The following is an 18282-nucleotide window of genomic DNA, read 5'->3' as shown; positions in this document are numbered from 1 at the left end:
TTTTTTTTGAAACAGGATCTCACTCTGTTGCCCAGGCTGGAGTGCAGTGGCCTGATCACGATCATGGTTCACTGCAACATCCACCTCCTGTGTTCAAGGGATCTTCCCACCTCAGCCCCCCAAGTAGATGGGATTATAGGTGCAAGCCACCACACCCGGCTAGTTTTTTTTTACTTTTAGTAGAGACGGAGTTTTGCCATGTTGCCCAGGCTGGTCTCGAATTCCTGAACTCAAGTGACCTGCCTGCCTTGGCCTCCCAAAGTGCTAGGATTACAGGGGTGAGCCACCACACCCAACCTCCCATACTTATTTCTATATCTATATGAATGTGCCACATGTCCATAAATCTTTGTGAAACTTTTATTAGGTACAAACAACTTGGAAAGCAACAGAGAGTAAATCTGTCCAATACTTAAATGTTTCTTTTTGTAGTTTTTTGTTTTGTTTTGTTTTGTTTTTGTTTTTGTTTTTGAGACAGGGTCTTGCTCTGTCACCCAGGCTGGAGTGCAGTGGCACAATCATGGCTCACTACAGCCTTGACCTCCTCGCTCAAGTGATCCTCCCACCTCAGCTTCCCGAGTAGCTGGGACTACAGGCACCAGCCACCACTCCCAGGTAATGTTTATCTTGGTTTTGTTTTTGGTTTTGGTTTTGTTTTCAGTAGAGGTGGGGTTTTGCCATGTTGCCCAGGCTGATCTCCAACTCCTGGGCTCAAGCGATTCTCCTTGCTTGGCCTCTCAAAGTGCTGGAATTGCAGCTGTAAGCCACCACACCTGGCCTGCTTTTGTAGTTTTTATTTTCCAAGTAATAACACTTTCTTTATACTAAATGCTTCAATCCTGTTATGTTTTACAACTTAAATGGTGGTGATTATATTGAAAGCTAAGATTCTTGCAATAAAATGGGCTAAATCATGCATAAATCTTTTCACTGTGGCATTTTTCTATCTTATGTATCTCTTATCTTTATGGACGCTTATTTTTTAAAACAAGAAAAGAGTTACTCTAATTTCTTTCTTTTGCTTATTGGATTACATATATCTTACACATTCTTTCCCATGTCCGTAGAGCATATATAAAAACTGATCATATACTAGACCACAGAGAGAAAGCCTAAGTCTTTTTTTTTTTTTTTTTTTTTTTTGAGATGGAGTCTGACTCTGTTGCCCAGGTTGGAGTGCAATGGCTCCATCTCGGCTCACTGCAACCTCTGACTCCCTGGTTCAAGCGATGCCTCAGCCTCCTGAGTAGCTGGGATTACAGGCATGTGCCACCACGTCCGGCTAATTTTTGTATTTTTAGTAGAGATGGGGTTTCACCATGTTGGCCAGGATGGTTTTGATCTCTTGACCTCGTGATCCACCCGCCTTGGCCTTCCCAAAGAGCTGGGATTACAGGCGTGAGCCACCGCACCCGCCAAGTCCTAAATTATGAAAACTTCTACAAGTCTAATTTTCTAAATAGGAAGGGATTCAAACTCAATGATTCAAGTGTTGAAACAAACAAAAACGGAAAACAACACTTCTTAGTTAACAGATTATTGTGCTTTTGGCTTCTTGAGTAGGAGGAAAGTCGGGTGGGAAGGGCGTCAGGAATGTCTGTGACACGTGAATGGGGCCGTGTGCAAACCTTGTATGACATCACTGAGACCCGTAGCGGAAAACCGTTATTTCTTTCTAAGCCGCCCAAAGGGGTGCTGCGCCGGGGCCTCCGGGGCCGAGGTGGGCCTGCTCACTGGAAGATCGCACCGCAGCCATGAGCAGTAAGGATTTCTTCGCGTGTGGGCGCTCTGGCCATTGGACTCGGGGATGCCCTAGAGGAGGAGCTGGAGGGCAAGGAGGTGGAGGCCATGGCAGAGGTTCTCAATGCAGTTCCACCACCCTATCTTACACCTGTTACCGCTGCGGTGAGTTCGGTCATCATGCTAAGAACTGTGTCCTTCTCGGAAACATCTGCTACAACTGTGGGAGAAGCGGCCACATCGCCAAAGACTGTAAGGAACCTAAACGAGAGAGAGACCAACACTGTTATACCTGCGGCAGACTAGGACATCTGGCTTGTGATTGTGATCATCAGAAAGAGCAGAAATGCTACTCTTGCGGCAAACTTGGGCACATTCAGAAAGACTGCGCCCAGGTCAAGTGCTACCGATGCGGCGAAACTGGTCATGTGGCCATCAATTGTAGCAAGGCGAGCCAGGTCAACTGCTACCGCTGTGGCGAATCCGGACATCTAGCCAGGGAATGTCCCAGTGAGGCTACCGCTTAAATTTTTCCCTTTGTCATCTTCCCCCCTCCTTTTGCTGATTGATAATTGTATTATTTTCTCTGAAAACTTCACTGACCAAAAGGTCGATAGATTGGGCTACTCTCAGGCAAGTGAGCTTTAATTACCATGTTAAAGGAGGAAAGAGCTAGGAAAAAAAAAACCAAAAACTCAAAAAAGTTAATCATTGCTAGATGCCCCACAATTAATGTGCTGCTTCTGCCCCACAGGCAAATCTAGTTATTGAATAGTCATTCTGAGCACCAATCACTTTGGGGGTTCTTTTGGTGTATTTTGATTTCACACATTTAATTAGGAGGCACTATTGGAAGAGCTGGATCCATATTGCCATATTGGTGAACAAATCAGAACAAGTTTAGAAACACAGGCCTAGAATCTATTAACAAGAAAAATATTGTGTCAGATGAAGGTAAATTGCCAGAGAGAAAAAGAACAGGAGGTAAAAGGATAAAAAGAGAATGTGTATGTGGGGGAAAGAGGGAAAGAATGTGGTTCTGTTTTAGATACACAAGGCCACCCTGAGGAGGTTATATTTCCTCAGAGATCCATAGGGCAAATAAAGCTGATTCTGAAAATCCATGACCTTGCCAAAGTAACTTTAATTTTATCACATTGATGGCTTTGAATTATCTGGCCTCATTAGCTTTCAAACAACACTGAAAGAGACATCCCTGTCTGGCCCTGCACAGGGTGTGTAGTTTAATGAAAATAAACCTGGCCGGGCGCGGTGGCTCAAGCCTGTAATCCCAACACTTTGGGAGGCCGAGGTGGGAGATGGAGACCATCCTGTCTAACATGGTGAAACCCCATCTCTACTAAAAATACAAAATTAGCCAGGCATGGTGGTGTATGCCTGTAATACTAGCTACTCAGGAGGCTGAGGCAGGAGAATTGCTTGAACCCGGGAGGCGGAAGTTGCAGTGAGCCGAGATTGCACCATTGCACTCAAGCCTGGGCAACAAGTGCGAAACTCCATCTCAAAAGAAAAAACTTATTTTTAGTCTCTATGGAACAAAAGCAAAGATCAGGAAGCAAAAAACACATATTTCTGTGGAAAACTTTCAGGTGCACTACTCCCTGTAGTCTTGCAAAAGTCACAGCCAGCATTCTGTACTTGAGTCCATAACCCATGCTGTATGCTTTGGGACACGGGTAGACAACTATATAACATCCACCACACAAGTTTTAGGTAAAACTGCTTATATAAGCCCTGTATTAATAGATACAAACAGGAAGGCACACCAATAGAGACTAAAAAAGCATTTTATAAAATTGAAGCGTCTTCCTGATTTATGAACAAAATATCTGTTAAAAAATAAGATAGGGCTAACAGGGTTTCTGCTTCTGAGAAGATGAAATACAAGTACTATTCTTCTGGCTAAATGCAAAAAAAAATACCTCTGAACATTGTATATAAAATACACATAAGAAAACTGGGCTGGGCGCAGTGACTCACGCCTGTAATCCCAGCACTTTCGGAGGCCGAGGTGGGCGGATCACGAGGTCAGGAGTTTGAGACCAGCCTGACCAACATGGTGGAACCCCGTATCTACTAAAAATACAAAAATTAGTTGGGTGTGGTGGCTCATGCCTGTAATCCCAGCACTTTGGGAGGCCAAGGCAGGTGGATCACCTGAGGTTGGGAGTTCAAGACCAGCCTGACCAACATGGAGAAACCTCGTCTCTACTAAAAATACAAAATTAGCCAGGCGTGGTGGTGCATGCCTGTAATCCCAGCTACTTGGGAGGCTGAGGCAGGAGAATCGCTTGAACCCCAGAGGCAGAGGTTGCAGTGAGCTGAGATTGTACCATTGCACTCCAGTCTGGGTGACAGAGCAAGACTCTGTCTCAAAAAAAAAAAAAAAAAAGGAAAAGAAAAAAGAAAAGAGACAAGGATGTAGGATTTTTCTTTTCTTTTTCTTTTTTTTTTTTTTTTTGAGACGGAGTCTCGCTCTGTTGCCCAGGCTGGAGTGCAGTGGCCGGATCTCAGCTCACTGCAAGCTCTGCCTCCCAGGTTCACGCCATTCTCCTGCCTCAGCCTCCCGAGTAGCTGGGATTATAGGCACCCGCCACCTTGCCCGGCTAATTTTTTTTGTATTTTTAGTAGAGACGGGGTTTCACTGTGTTAGCCAGGATGGTCTCGATCTCCTGACCTCGTGATCCGCCCGTCTCGGCCTCCCAAAGTGCTGGGATTACAGGCTTGAGCCACCGCGCCCGGCCTCAGGATTTTTCACTCACTATGTTTTTCAACACAGTGATGGAAGTTCAAGTTAGTGCAATAAGGCACTAATAGAAGATAAAAGGCATACGTATCAGAGAGGAAAGACCAAAAATGTTCCTATTTGCAGATGACATGATTGTCTACATAGAAAATCTCAAATAATTACTGGGAAAACACACACACACACAAACCTCCTAGAACTGATGATTATAGCAGGGTTGCAAGAAACAAGGAAAACATACAAAAATCAATTGTATTTCTATATATTAGTAATGACTACATGGATGCTAAAATTAAAATATGATACCAGTTAATAGTCACTCAAAAGTGAAATAACTAAGTGTAAATTAATGAAACATGTACAGTAATTGTATGCTGAAAAGTAAAAAATACTGATGAAGGAAATCAAAGATCTAAATACATGGAGAAAGATATTATGTTCATAGATTGGCTCAGCAAATAAAATATATCTATTCTCCTCAAATTGATATACAGGTTTGATGGAATTTCTGTTACAATCCCAGCAAGATTTTTTGTAGATATAGATTATTCTAAAATTTGTAGAGAAAGGCAAAGGAACTAGAATAGCTGAAGGAATTTTGAAAAATAAGGATAAAATGGGAAGAATCAGTCTACTTTATTTAAAAATATATAGTTATAATAAACAAGATAGAATGATATAGGTAGAGATATAGGCATGTAGATCAATGTCACAGAATAAAAAAAGAAGTAAACATGCACAAATATGCCCAACTGAGTGGTGATCATTATGCTGCTGGAATCATACTCCAAGGATATGACCCTCTCATTCATGCCCAAAAAAGGAAAAAGGCTGAGTACTTGGGAAGTCCAAGGGTAAGAGGTGAAAGCAGAGAGCCTTTAAGGATCTCAAAAGCATCATTGGATAGGGAATCCCAGATTACTGGGTCTGGGGAGACTCCCTAGTCATAGCATAAAGGAATGAGGCAATCATGGAGAAATTAGGTGTCCACATCCTACCATTTCCTCTTGGTTGTCATTTTGTTTCAGGGAAAGTAAAATGTTAAATAGTAGAGGCCCAGAGACAGTTTTGCCCATGGCTGAGAAATCATGACCCAGGTATCACACACACAATTATCATCATTGAGTTTTATCTCTAGCCACCTTGTGGTCCTTTCTAAGGCCTTAAGATGATATCAGTGTCCAAAAGGGAGTTGTCATAAATGTCAGAACATAGAAGGAGGTCATCTACATATTGGACTAAAGTGATGTCTCCTAAGAATTTTAACTCCCTCAACTGGACATTTAAGGTATGCAAGAAAGAGGTAAGGGTCTCAGTAAATTTTGGGGGCATAATGGTCTAGGTATATTGTGGGTTTTCACAGGTGAAGGCAAGCATGTATTGAGATTTCTTATGAAGGGGAATACTACAACAAGGCAAAACATAAATTGATGTCTATGAAATATTGGGTGTTAGAAAGGGTAGCAAACTGGATAGTGTTAGGATCAGGCACCAAAGGAAATCTATGTTTGACCATTTTACTGATAGATCTCAGATCTTAGACTAAGCAATATCATTTCCCTTTTTCTTTTTTTTTGGAAACAGGGTCTCGCTGTATTTCCCAGGCTGGAGTATGATGGCTATTCACAGGCATGATCATAGTGCACTGCAGCCTCAAACTCCTGGGCTCATTCAATCCTTTTGCTTTAGCGTCCCAAGTAACTGGGACTACAGATGTGCACCTGGCTCCATTTTGTTTTTTAATGGCCAAGATGGTTGTATTGCTTGGATTAGAAGTTGTGACAAGAAGTTTTCTTATCAAATAAACTTTGGATTATTGAGCAGGGTCACTCATGTTCTTCTCGTTTTAAACGATATTTGGGAATCTTGGGGAGGAGTACAGAAGAATTTATTTCTACCTTAAGGAGCTCTGCATCCAATATATGCCCAATCTTGGTGGAGTTTTTTTTTTGCCCCTAATGAAGGAATTCTGTCTAACACTTTATTTAAATCTTTAGTTAAGTAAGTTCTAGGTTGAAGGGGGCAAAGTAACTCAGATCAGAAAAAAATGTTAGGAGACATAATCATGGAGGAGAGGAGTCAGGGACCTGTAGAAGTCCTTTAAGGGTACAATAAATTTTTAAACTCCAATTTATAAGAAGATCCTTTCCTAAGAGTTTTACTGGGGTAGTAGAAATGAGAAGGAAGTTGTGTTGAGTTTTGATGGGTCTCATAGAAACGTTAAAAGGTTGAGAAAGCAGCAAATTTTGAGGTAAATTATCAAAACCCACCACTGGTAGTTGGGTGAGTCCAAGGAAGGAAGGCAAAAAATGAAGTGGTGCCAAAGGTATCGATGAAAACTTTGGTGATGCCCTTCAACTTGTAGGGTAATTTTCCCTTGTGAATTTAATGGTAGTTGAGAGCATTGGAGGACAGTCAACAAGTTTCTGATGAGGTAACCAGAGGGCCCCCTAAGGAGGGGGGCTCAGGTTTTTATCCTTCCTCTTGCGGTCCAGGAAAACCTGGACAATGTGTCCTTCTTCCTTACAATTTTGGTGGGTGTCCCAATCAATGTGAATGTGATTTTGGAGTTTGCCACAGATTAAATTTTTCAGGTTTTTCTAACTATTTTAATGTCAATGCCATAAGCTTGATTCTGCATTTTCCAATTTTTTTTGTTTTGTTTTGTTTTTTGTTTGTTTGTTTGTTTGTTTTTTGAGACTGAGTCTCGCTCTGTCATCTAGGCTGGAGTGCAATGGTGTGATCTCAGCTCATCGCAGCCTCCACCTTCTAGGTTCAAGCGATACTCCTGAGGCATCTGCCACCATACCTGGCTAATTTTTTGTATTTTTGGTAGAAATGGGGATTCACCAGGTTGGCCAGGCTGGTCTCGAACTCCTGACCTCAGATGATCCACCCACCTTGGCCTCCCAAAGTGCTGGGATTACAAGTGTGAGCCACCACGCCCGGCCCCCAATTTTTTAAAAATACTCTTTTCATAATGTTGGGCTAATGTCTGGAGTTCAGACATGTTTGGATTGTGTCAGCTAATATAAGTTTTCTGGAAAATGTCATGGAATTCCAGTCTGAGATTATTTTCAAAGCTTGTGGCCAGAACAGAGGCAGTTTGGCAAGCCAGTTTCAGGCCCAAATACTCTTTTCATGTTGTCTCGATGGCAACAATCGAGGGTGATAATTAGCTACAGTTTCATCCCTTTGTTGTTTACAATTTTGAATATATGACAAATCTAGTCTCTGTGATAGATCTGAGGGATGGATCCTCTCCTAATAATTTTTCTTTTACTTCTTTCAGTTTCTGATGAGAATTGGGGGTAGTCTGAGATCCTTGAAAGTCTTCTGGAATTGTGGTACATTTGGCTTTTTTAAACTAAAGGACCAACCAATAGGTGGATAAATTGATACAAATTGGGGAACCCAGAGAGTATACACCTAAGACAGTTCTAAATTGTTCAATACACCTTTACCTTTTCTTTTGGGGATCAGGAAAGTCTTTGTTGATGGCATGTAATTCAGACCAATACCTAGGTTTAAATGTTATCTCTTCTGTTGGACTCACTTGGGAACAGGTACCAGCCATACACTTGGCTTCATCTTCAGGAGGTGGGGGCCTTGTGAACCATACAGCTATAAGGTTGATCAGCTGGGAGTGCAACTGGTGGAGGACATTCTGGGAGAGAAGGATACAAAGGTGAGCTGAGAGGGGAATATGGGGATGCTGTTAAGGACTCTAGGGACTTACTGGACCAGAAAAACTTTTCTGAAGTCATTAAGAGCTTGAATGGTTTGAGTGAGGTATGAATTATTTGGCTGCTATTTTTCAAGTTCTTCATACCAGGTGAAACAAGTGGACAATTTTTTTTTCTTTTTTTTTTCTTTTTTTTTGAGACAGAGTTTCGCTCTTGTTGCCCAGGCTGGAGTGCAATGGCGCAGTCTCAGCTCATGGCAACCTCTGCCTCCCAGGTTCAAGAGATTCTCCAGCCTCAGTCTCCCGAGTAGCTGGGATTACAGGCATGTGCCACCATGCCTGGCTAATTTGTATTTTTACTAGAAATGGGTTTTCTCCATGTTGGTCAGGCTGGTCTCGAACTCCTGACCTCAGGTGATCCGTCCGCCTCGGCCTCCCAAAGTGCTGGGATTATAGGTGTGAGCCACTGCACCCTGCTGACAATTGTGTTTTCAAGATTTTTGTTCCTTTTTGTTCTAGGGCTCTTAGATAGACAAACTCAGATATTCTAGGAGCTCCGGAGGGGCCATGTAGGTCAAGAGAGTTTTAGGAAAATTTTCCCAGTAAGAAGGTAAACAATGCTACAGTGGCAAAGCATGTAGTCAGCAGGAGTTTCAGAGGAGGGGATTTCAGCTGGGCACAGTGGCTCACACCTGTAAGATCACTTGAGCCCAGCAGTTGGAGACCCACCTGTGTAACAACATGGTCAAACCCTGTCTCTACAAAAAATACAAAAATTACCTGGGTGTGGTGGCATGCACTTGTAGTCCCAGCTACTCCAGAGGCTGAGGCAGGAGGATCACTTGAGCCCAGGAGGCAGAGGTTACAGTGAGCTATGATCATGCCACAGCACTCCAGCCTGGGCCACAGAGCGAGATCCTGTCTCAAAAAAGAAAGGGTGGGGGGGGGGATTTCGGTTGATTAAGAAGTGCTCATGTCCTTGACTAATGGTACCCTTACATTTATGAAGAGAGAAAACTGGGATTCTAACCCAGCCTGTTTCTTAGAGAGACTAAACTCTTACAGAGAACCCCTGGACTCTAACCCAGTGTCTATTTATCTGGAACTCTAATCCAGCTTCTAGACCATATGCAGAATCTTAAGAATCAAAATCTAGCCCAAAATGCTTAAACCGACATTTATCCAAAACACTAGATTTTGGGGTTGGACTGAAAACAAGATGCCCAAATGAGCAAGCTGACTGGAGACAAAGTAGTAGTGCTTGCTGGGAGACCTGCTTGTCATGTCCAAGAGTCTGACAGTGTGTTTCCCATTTAGGTCCCAGTCACAGCACCGAGAAACTGTCAAAAGAGAACCAGAGCCAGACACTAGTTAAGCCAGTGTGCTCTGAGAGACCAAATCAAACTCCTCTTTATCAACTAAGACAGACCCTAAGGTTAAGGAAACAAAGTTGCCTATGGGTCCAGGGTTCAGGGCCTGGCTGGGGTGGCAAATTTCTGAATTCCTACAAGAAAAACCACGCTCTTACTTAACTCTCTAGCAATAGGAACTATCAGGAAAATTATGATAACTCTAATTCACAACTCAGACCACTGTAAGTCTGATTGGACAGAGGACCAGCCTTAAAAACATTCTTTTCTGACAAGCTATTGAAGACCTTTTGCCAGTTTCAGCCACTTTATAGAGGATGGGCACAAACTGTCTTGTGTCCTATAATTTAAATTTTGACATAAAAAGCCAAATTCTACCTCATTTTAATACCAAAACCTCATCCCAAAGTGAACATGGGATGTATGTTACATACATGCTTAGCCAAGCTGCATGTGCTTGGCTCCCCTCATAAATAGTATAGCTTTCCCCCCAAAACCTACTGAATATGTAAGATACCAGCCCTGTGAGGTATAAGACCCAATCCGTCCTTCCCTTCTTTGAAAAGAGAATGCCTTTGGTCTCTCTCCATGCTGGAGATTTTCTCTTCCCAGCTTGCAGACCAGTATTGCTAATAAAGCTCTCCTTTCTACTATTTAGCCATCCTGGTGGTTTTTTGGATGACATCAGTAAAAAAATATTTTATTCAGAAACTATTGCAAGACATGGTGGGGCGTGGTGGCTCACGCCTGTAATCCCAGCACTTTGGGAGGCTAAGGTAGGCAGATCAATTGAGGCCCAGGGGTTGAGACGAGCCAGGCCAACACGGCAAAACTCCATCTCTACTAAAAGTACAAAAATTAGCCAGGTGTGGTGGCACATGCTGGTAATCCCAGCTACTCAGGTGGCTGAGGCATGATAATTGCTTGAACCTGGGAGGTGGAGATTGCAATGAACTGAGATTGGGCCACTGCACTCCAGCCTTGGTGACAGAACAAAGCTCTATCTCAAAAAAAAAAAAAAAAAACAAAACAAAAAACAAAAACAAAAAACAAAAACAAAAAAAACCCAAAAAGAAGAAGAAGAAGGGCCAGGCGCATGGCTCATGTCTATAATCCCAGCACTTTGGGAGGCCGAGGCAGGCGGATCATCTGAGGTTGGGAGTTCAAGATCAGCCTGATCAACATGGAGAAACCTCATCTCTACTAAAAATACAAGTTAGCCGAGCATGGTGGCGCATGCCTGTAATCCCAGCTACTTGGTAGCTATACATAGGAGAAGAGCAGCAAGGATGTACAAAAGGGGCAGCCTTGCTCAGGGACCTTTATGTTCATTATCAAGGTTAATGGAAGCTAAATCACAGACACTGGTTTGAAGAAGGTAATATTTTGGCCCTCTGCATCAGCAAGGAAGAGAAGAAAACTTTTTGCAGAACAATTGATTAAAATTGTGCCGTTATCTGAGGCCCTACAGCCCACACTTTACATCCCCACAGCCAGGAAGAGAAAGGGCACCCAGTTTCAATATGCAACTGGGCTGCAATATGCTTGGAGAAAACACTGAAGCTTCAACCATGACCTTTGGGATACCAACTCCAAAACCTTGAGAACCAAAAATAAAAAACTTTGAGAACCCCTAGTCTAAAGAAGGGGAGCCTCAGCTCTCCTCCAAGCCCCGGAAGCTGCTCAGTTCTTGCTGAGATGACAAAAAGTGCCTGAAGGTCATCCACATCCTCAACTTTCCTTGTGTGTCCTGAAGAGAGGAGAACAATTGCTCCCTAAGGCTACCTTCTCCAAGAAACCAGAACTGACCCCTGCAGAAATGGGCACAGCCAGTGATATGGAAGGGAAGTGCTGGAAAGGGAAGATCATAGTCCCTTTAAATGATACAGAAGGGGGTAAGGGTGAGGTCTCTGCCTAGGGCTCCATCCCCAGGCCTGTGCCTACAGACCTATGTGAAGACAGGCATTTTTGTTTTCCTGCCCAAATGTGGAATTTCCCAAGACCTTCCCTGGCCTGCCACGCCCCAATCCTGTGCCTATAAGAACCCCTAGATCCTAGCAGACACACACACAAGCTGCTGGACGTCCAGAGAAGCAGATCAGCAGAAGAAGACACAGGCAGCTAAACACAGAGAGGAGCACATCAGCGGAGTAACACATGGGCCACTGGACATCGACAGGAACGCACCAACAGGCACTGGCATGCTGCAGGCCCAGACCAGCAGAGAAACGTGCAGAGTTTGGCCAGGACACTCAGAGGAGAGCCTGGGCCACTGAGCGGCCCAACTCCAGGGGAAAACCGTCCCACTCTATCCCCTTCTGGCTTCCCTCATCTGCTGAGAGCCACCTCCACTCAATAAAACTTTGCACTCATTCTCCAAACCCAGGTGTGATTCTATTCTTCCAGTACACCAAGGCAAGAACCCAGGATACAGACAGTCCTCTGTCCTTGCAACAGAGTAGAGGGTCTAATGGAGCTTCACCAGGACACAGCCTGCAGCACAGGACCATTCCTGAGCCCCTGCTATGGGCTATTCTGGGTTCCCACAGTCCCCTGGCTTACTTTAGCCTGGGGTTGCTCCCTGGACTGGAATCCTCTCTTGAGCACCTGCTCCCTGCCGAGCTGGGCTGCAAGTTCCTGAGAGACAGGGTTGGGACCATGTCCCTCTTGTTTACTGTTTGATGCCCAGTAATTCAGTCACTATTTGTTGAATACATGAAGCTGCTGGGAGACTCGTGGCCCCTGGGTGGGATGGTCAAGTTAGAGTCCCATCTCAGGCACCTGATAGTCAGATATGCTCATAATCTCTTCTCTTTGGGGTGTGTTCATGTGTGTGTGTTTTTGTGTGTGTTTCCTGTCTTCCCTAAGGAGGACTCAGGAGCTCCCTGAGGATGTGTTTGATAAACCGGTTTTAGTTAATGCCCCAACTCTGCTCCTTAGGTGACTGGCTCTCCTCTTCACCATCTCCACCCCTGCCCAGGAAAGATCCCTCCTGAGGGGTCCCCAGCTGTTCCCTTCCCCAGCTCTGTTTCCTGAGGAAAGTTCCTGCTTCCTTATCTGGAAGATCGGGGAGTTGGGCTCCTTGAAGAGCAAGGAGCCAGTCGGTTCCATGATCTCTCATTTACCTGTGGCCTGAACACTGCCCCCTCCTGAACACCTTGGGGATCGGGAGCAGGGACTTGGTGGGGTCTAGACCCCACTCTCCCTCCATGGTAACTTGAGTTGTGGGGAGGAAAATGTCTGTTGCCCGCCCAGGCACTTCTGGGACAATAAACATACTTATCTAGACAAGGGCCTCAGCCAGAGGAAAGAAGGCTCAGAGACAGAAGGAAGCAGGCAGGAAGATCTTCCTGACAGTAAATGTAATTAAGACCAGAAACCACTTACCACGGAAAGTATGGGTCTCCTTTTCCTGGAGATTATAGAAACCTGGAAGCTAGTGGGCCCCCAGAGAGCAGCTGGTCCAGCCCCTTCATTGTATAGATAAGAAAACTGAGACCCACAAAAGAAGGTCCCTGCCCAGGGTCACAGAGCAGCATAATGTACGAGCAGAGACCAAGACCTGATGCTAGGACTCTCTGGCCAGATCAGTTTCCATTACTCCAAGCTGAGAGGCTTCCTTCAACCACAGGACAGCCCGGCTGATTTTCTCAAGTGTCTTTGCTGTACAGATGAGAACTTCTTGTGGTCCCCAGAGGGTAAAAGTTCTATGGGAGGGAGAGGTGAGGCCAAAGCCCCTGTCCTCAGGATGCTCAGACCCAGGTTGTTCCTTGGACACTCCCTTGCCCCTGCTGAGGACAAGAGGGACACCGTCACTCTGGCGTGGCTGATGGCTGGCTCCTTGGCTGGGGTTTGGGATCTCTCCCTAAAGACTTTCCTGTACTTGCAGTGCACCCTCCCCTGCCACACACACACACACAGAAGGCCCCTCACTTGGGCAGTCAGAACCCCTTTGGGGAGCTGCTTCCAAAAGGTTCTGGACGAGGCTCACCTGGGATGTGGGGCACAGATATTCAGGAATAAAAGTTTCTTCTGGGTGAGGGGGAGACTGAGGCACATGCACTCAAGGGCAGTCACTTGGGAGGAGAGAAATGGGCCAGGGAGATCACAGAAGGTGGGATTGCACTGGTCTTGACAGATCCCGGGTAGGACCTGGACTAGTATGAGGGTGGGGGCAGGAGTGGTGGAGGCCTTTACTGCCCCCTTCCTAAAGGCTTCCCTCACCTTTCTGGAGGTAGGGCAGGTAGGGGTGTCAGAGTGTGGTCATCACGGCACACATAGGAGTTTGGACTCCTGATATGAGTTAACAACCTGACCCAGTCCCTCAGTAGCTGGGTGACACTGAGCTCTTCATTTCACTGTCTTGAATCTCAGTCTCATCTCAAAATTTGGGAACTAACAATACCTTCTGTAACTCAAAGTGGAGCTCACAGGGGTCTCAGGAAGAGCCTGCAGGTCAATGATTTCCAGGACAATCCTAGTTCCTTGTAATTTCAGGATATTCCTGAGGGGGAACTCGTAGATTAATGTGTGGACTTTATTTACATCCTGACTACAAAAAGTAAAAAAAAACACCATAACATAAACCCTCCATAACATTGATGAGACATGAAACATTTAAAGTTTGGACATTTCCTGGGTATTTGATGATATTATGGAATGATTACTAATTGCTTTAGGTGTTATAATGACACTGTAGTTATGCTGAAAGGGGTTATTATCTTTCAGAGCTCCATATTGGAATACTTGTGAATCCAATGACGTGTGACTGGTCAGGAGCTGATAATCGCTGAAGCTGGATGCTGTGTACAAGAGGGGTCACTATGCCGTTCCACTTGTATACAGACTTGAAATTTTCCATAACGACATATTTTAAATATGAAGTAGCGAAGGGTGGAGCAGTTTACCCAACTGTGGCGTATCTGTTCTTTGGAAGACTTTTCAAATAGACATAATGCTGGCAAATGTAAGAAAAGCCTTGTATCCAATTTGTGAGCACCAGCGCCATTGCCGATGGGTGCTTGTGACTGGAGACAGCAACTGTGCCCCCTCATTTCAGCCCCTCATTGAGCAGCATCTGTGCTGCTCCTCTCAGCCTGTGGCAGCTGGTTTGGTTGCCAGGCAATGGAAGGCAGAGACCAGAAGCCCTTTTCTTGGGAGGAAGAAAGGGGAGAGGGAGGGGAGAAGCAAGAAAGAAGCTCACAGTCGGAAGGCTTGTTCCCGCCTGAGAGTCTGGCCCAGGGGTGAGGGGAAGGCAATGGGGGTAAGGTCCTCACAACCCCCACTTTCCGTGGTTTACTCCTAGGGAACAGCCCCACTTTCAGAGCTTGAAGCCCCAGAGAGACGGAGAGGGAATGCACGCACCTGCACCTCCTGTGAAGGTCAGGGAGATCTGTGACTAAGGAAGATGCCAATTAGCACCAGTCCACAGAGAGCTCTGGACAGACCTCTCCTGGGTACTTCTAAACTCTTATTATTTCAACAATTCTAGGAAAGCAGCTCGTCAAATGGAAAAATCTGCACTGGTGATCACCCTGAACTGGGGCCATCCCAGAAGGCAAGAGGGCAGGGGTCTTCTTAGGCAGTGGAGAAACGTGTTCTTCCTGTCCTTCGGGGAGGGGAAGCAGAAGCCTCTGGCGCTGCACAGTGGGCTGGCAGTCTCATGGGTGCTGACTAGGTTGGGGAGCCCCACGTTCTGGCATTGCTTCAGATCCGGCTGTCACCGAAGGCTGTGTGGGCCCGAGCCTGTCCTGACTCTCAGTTTCCTGATCTCTAGCAGGGAATTATCTTATATGGTCTCTTGCCTGTCTTCACTCTCAAATGTACTAGATTAGACACGCTCCCCGACTTCCACCCCGGGCAGGAATTGCTCTCACCCAGGGTTATAGGAGCCTGTGTGGCACACCCTACTCTCACCCACCAGGCCAGACTGAAGAAACCAACACAGCTGGTTACCTCTGTCCCTCTTCAGTGAGGGCACTTCCCAGAGCCACCCTGTTGTGATCATGGGCCGCCTCCTGGTGGCCTGGGAGGTGGGATTCAGAGGGGCTCTAGGCAGGCAGGTTGGGGGTAAGATCAGCAGCAGCCCCACTGCTGCTTGAAAAGATCGACTTTTCAAGAACAGGCATCTGAGACAGAGTGTCTGTGCTGAATGAGGAAAACATCAGGAAGGCCAGCTGTCTATAGCTGAGCAAGAGCAGGGCCCAGACAGCCCCCTCTTTCTGCAGCATCTTTGTGGCTCCTGGTTGCTAGGAGCAGGCGCTTCTGTTACTAAGCAACGGGAGTCCGTTGGATTAAAACCAATTTCCTGAGCTCTCTAAAAGGAGGAGGGAGAAGAGGTGGAATACAGATGGTCTAGGGAATATCATGTTTGCCCTCAAGCTTAACTGGATGTTGGGGGTGGAGGGTGAATATGTACCAGGTACTTAGTATAAAGACTGAGAGTCAGAATGGAATTAAGATGCTGATTAGAGCAGTAATGAATGCTAATGCTGCTCCTTTGCAAAACCCCAGGAAAGGCATGTGGTCCCTGGGGGTGTTTCTAAACTCTTATTATGTCAAAAATCCTAGATGTCACCTGACTTGGCTAGACAAAACTGGGCAGAGTTCCTTCTTCAAATACAGAGGATCAATGCATTTTAAGCTCAATGGGCCCCCAAGTGTCCTGGAGTTTAACCACTTGCTGAATGACAAAGGACCCCCCACCCCCCATCTCTGCTTAGATATCCTCTTTGATGACTGGGTGCTTACTTCCTCCTGAGACAGGCCTTTCTGTATCTCCTCCCCGCCGCTCCCCCACCCCCCCACCCCCGACCTGGTGGAGTCTGGCTCTAGTCACCCAGACTGGAGTGCAGTGGCGCGATCTTGGCTCACGGCAACCTCCGCCTCCCGGGTTCAAGCAATTCTCCTGTCTCAGCCTCCCGAGTAGCTGGGATTACAGGCATGAACCCAGCTAATTTTTGTATTTTTAGTAGAAACAGGGTTTCACCATGTTGGCCAGGCTGGTTTCCAGCTCCTTACCTCGTGATCCACCCGCCTTGGCCTCCCAAAGTGCTGGGTTACAGGAGTGAGCCACTGCGCCCGGCCCCTTTCTGTTTCTTATCAGTAGAAAGTACTTTGTTCTGTGGAATCCAAGTCAGTCTCCTTGTGGCTCCTTCCGGCAAGGAGCATTGGGAGGAAGGAGCGAGGTAAGGGGAGGAGGGCAGCCACTCCAATCTGCTTTGCTATAGAGATCTGTAACCTCTAGTTTCTGTGACCCCCCCAACCTCCATCACTAGCCACCTCTCAGGGGACAAGCCAGGCTTGAAGGGTAGGACAGCCCTCACCACAGTTTGCAGGCCTCTGATCCCCTACTTTCCATTTGGTCTTTATGTGCATAGGGGTATATTGTAATCTCCTTAAAGGGTGAACTGCTACTTTTGATGAATTTGCAGAGTCCAGGACACAATTCTTGTCTCAGACTTCTTTCACTGCCTTGCTCAGACAGGGACCTCCTGGCTCAAGACCATGTCAGTGGACAGGTGTTTCTCCCTCTAGTAGGGTTTCTGTTTTCAGGAGGACTGGCTGGGTCAGGAGGAGAAGGCAATGGGTCCTCTCCATGCTAAGTACTGGTCTTTGATCCCGAAGGTCTTCAGGTCTTGGCTCCTGATTTCTGAGCAGGACTCTTTCCTGCTCTTGTGCCTGTCTCGGCTTCGGCAAGCTCAGCCCAGGTGGCAGACCACTTTTCCTCTGCGGGTACCCCACAGTGATCAAGGATACATTCAGTTTGGCTGAACAAACATTTTATATTTCTCTATAACACTTTCTACAATGTAACATATGTTTTACCTATTTATTTTGGTTCTTTTCCTTCCAACTGTGACACAATGTCCATGAGGGATGAGATTTTTCTGTGTTTTGTTAGTTGCTGTATTTCAGTGTGTAGAACAAGTGTGGCACCTAGTAGGTGCTCAAGAAATATATGCTGAATAATGAATATATGTTTACATATGTAATTAAGCTTTTTATGTTGTTGGGACTCAGAAAAAAAATACCCCAAAATGAAGGCCTCTGGTGCTGGGAAAACTGGCTATCCATATGCAGAAGAATGAAACTGAACCTCTATCTCTCGCCATATACAAAAATCAAATGAAAATGAATTAAAAACTTAACTCTTATACCTGATGTAAATGATGAGTTGATGGGTGCTGACGAGTTGATGGGTGCAGCACGCCAACATGGCACAAGTATACATATGTAACAAACCTGCACATTAGGCACATGTACCCTAGAACTTAAAGTATAATAATAATAATAATAAAAAAAAACTTAACTCTAAGACCTCAAACTATGAAACTACTTTAAAAAAAAAAAAAAAAGCACTGGGGCCAGGCACGATGGCTCACGCCTGTAATCCCAGCACTTTGGAGGCCGAGGCAAGTGGATCACCTGGGATCAGGAGTTCAAGACCAGCCTGGCCAATATGGTGAAATCGCATCTCTACCAAAAATCCAAAAATTAGCCGGGTGTGGTGGCAGGCACCTGTAATCCCAGCTACTCCAGAGGCTGAGGCAGGAGAATAGCCTGAACCTGGGAGACGGAGGATGCAGTGAGCCGAGATTGCACCATTGCACTCCAGCCTGGACTCCATCTCCAAAACAAAACAAAACAAAAACAAACAAATGAAAAACCATTGGAGAACTCTCTGGAACATTGGACTGGGTAAAGATTTCTTTTCTTTT

At 45.6% G+C, this 18282-nt stretch overlaps 1 protein-coding gene across 1 annotated transcript; it reads left to right on the top strand.

Moving 5' to 3' along the window:
* The first annotated feature begins 1670 nt into the window (after positions 1 to 1670).
* On the top strand, positions 1671 to 2864 carry LOC105496943 (zinc finger CCHC-type containing 13). The gene has a single exon (XM_011767583.2). It carries the CDS (start codon positions 1755 to 1757, stop codon positions 2265 to 2267), a length of 513 nt encoding a protein of 170 aa, XP_011765885.1. The 5' UTR covers positions 1671 to 1754; the 3' UTR covers positions 2268 to 2864.
* The last annotated feature ends 15418 nt before the right edge of the window (positions 2865 to 18282 follow it).

The sequence above is a fragment of the Macaca nemestrina genome, chromosome X, assembly GCF_043159975.1.
Source record: "Macaca nemestrina isolate mMacNem1 chromosome X, mMacNem.hap1, whole genome shotgun sequence".
NCBI classification, from domain to species: Eukaryota; Metazoa; Chordata; class Mammalia; order Primates; family Cercopithecidae; genus Macaca; species Macaca nemestrina.
This window is presented reverse-complemented; position numbering and strand designations above follow the sequence as displayed.

Bases quoted from the DNA above. Each gene is read 5' to 3' on its own strand.
- LOC105496943 (XM_011767583.2), top strand. From the start codon at position 1,755: ATGAGCAGTAAGGATTTCTTCGCGTGTGGGCGCTCTGGCCATTGGACT.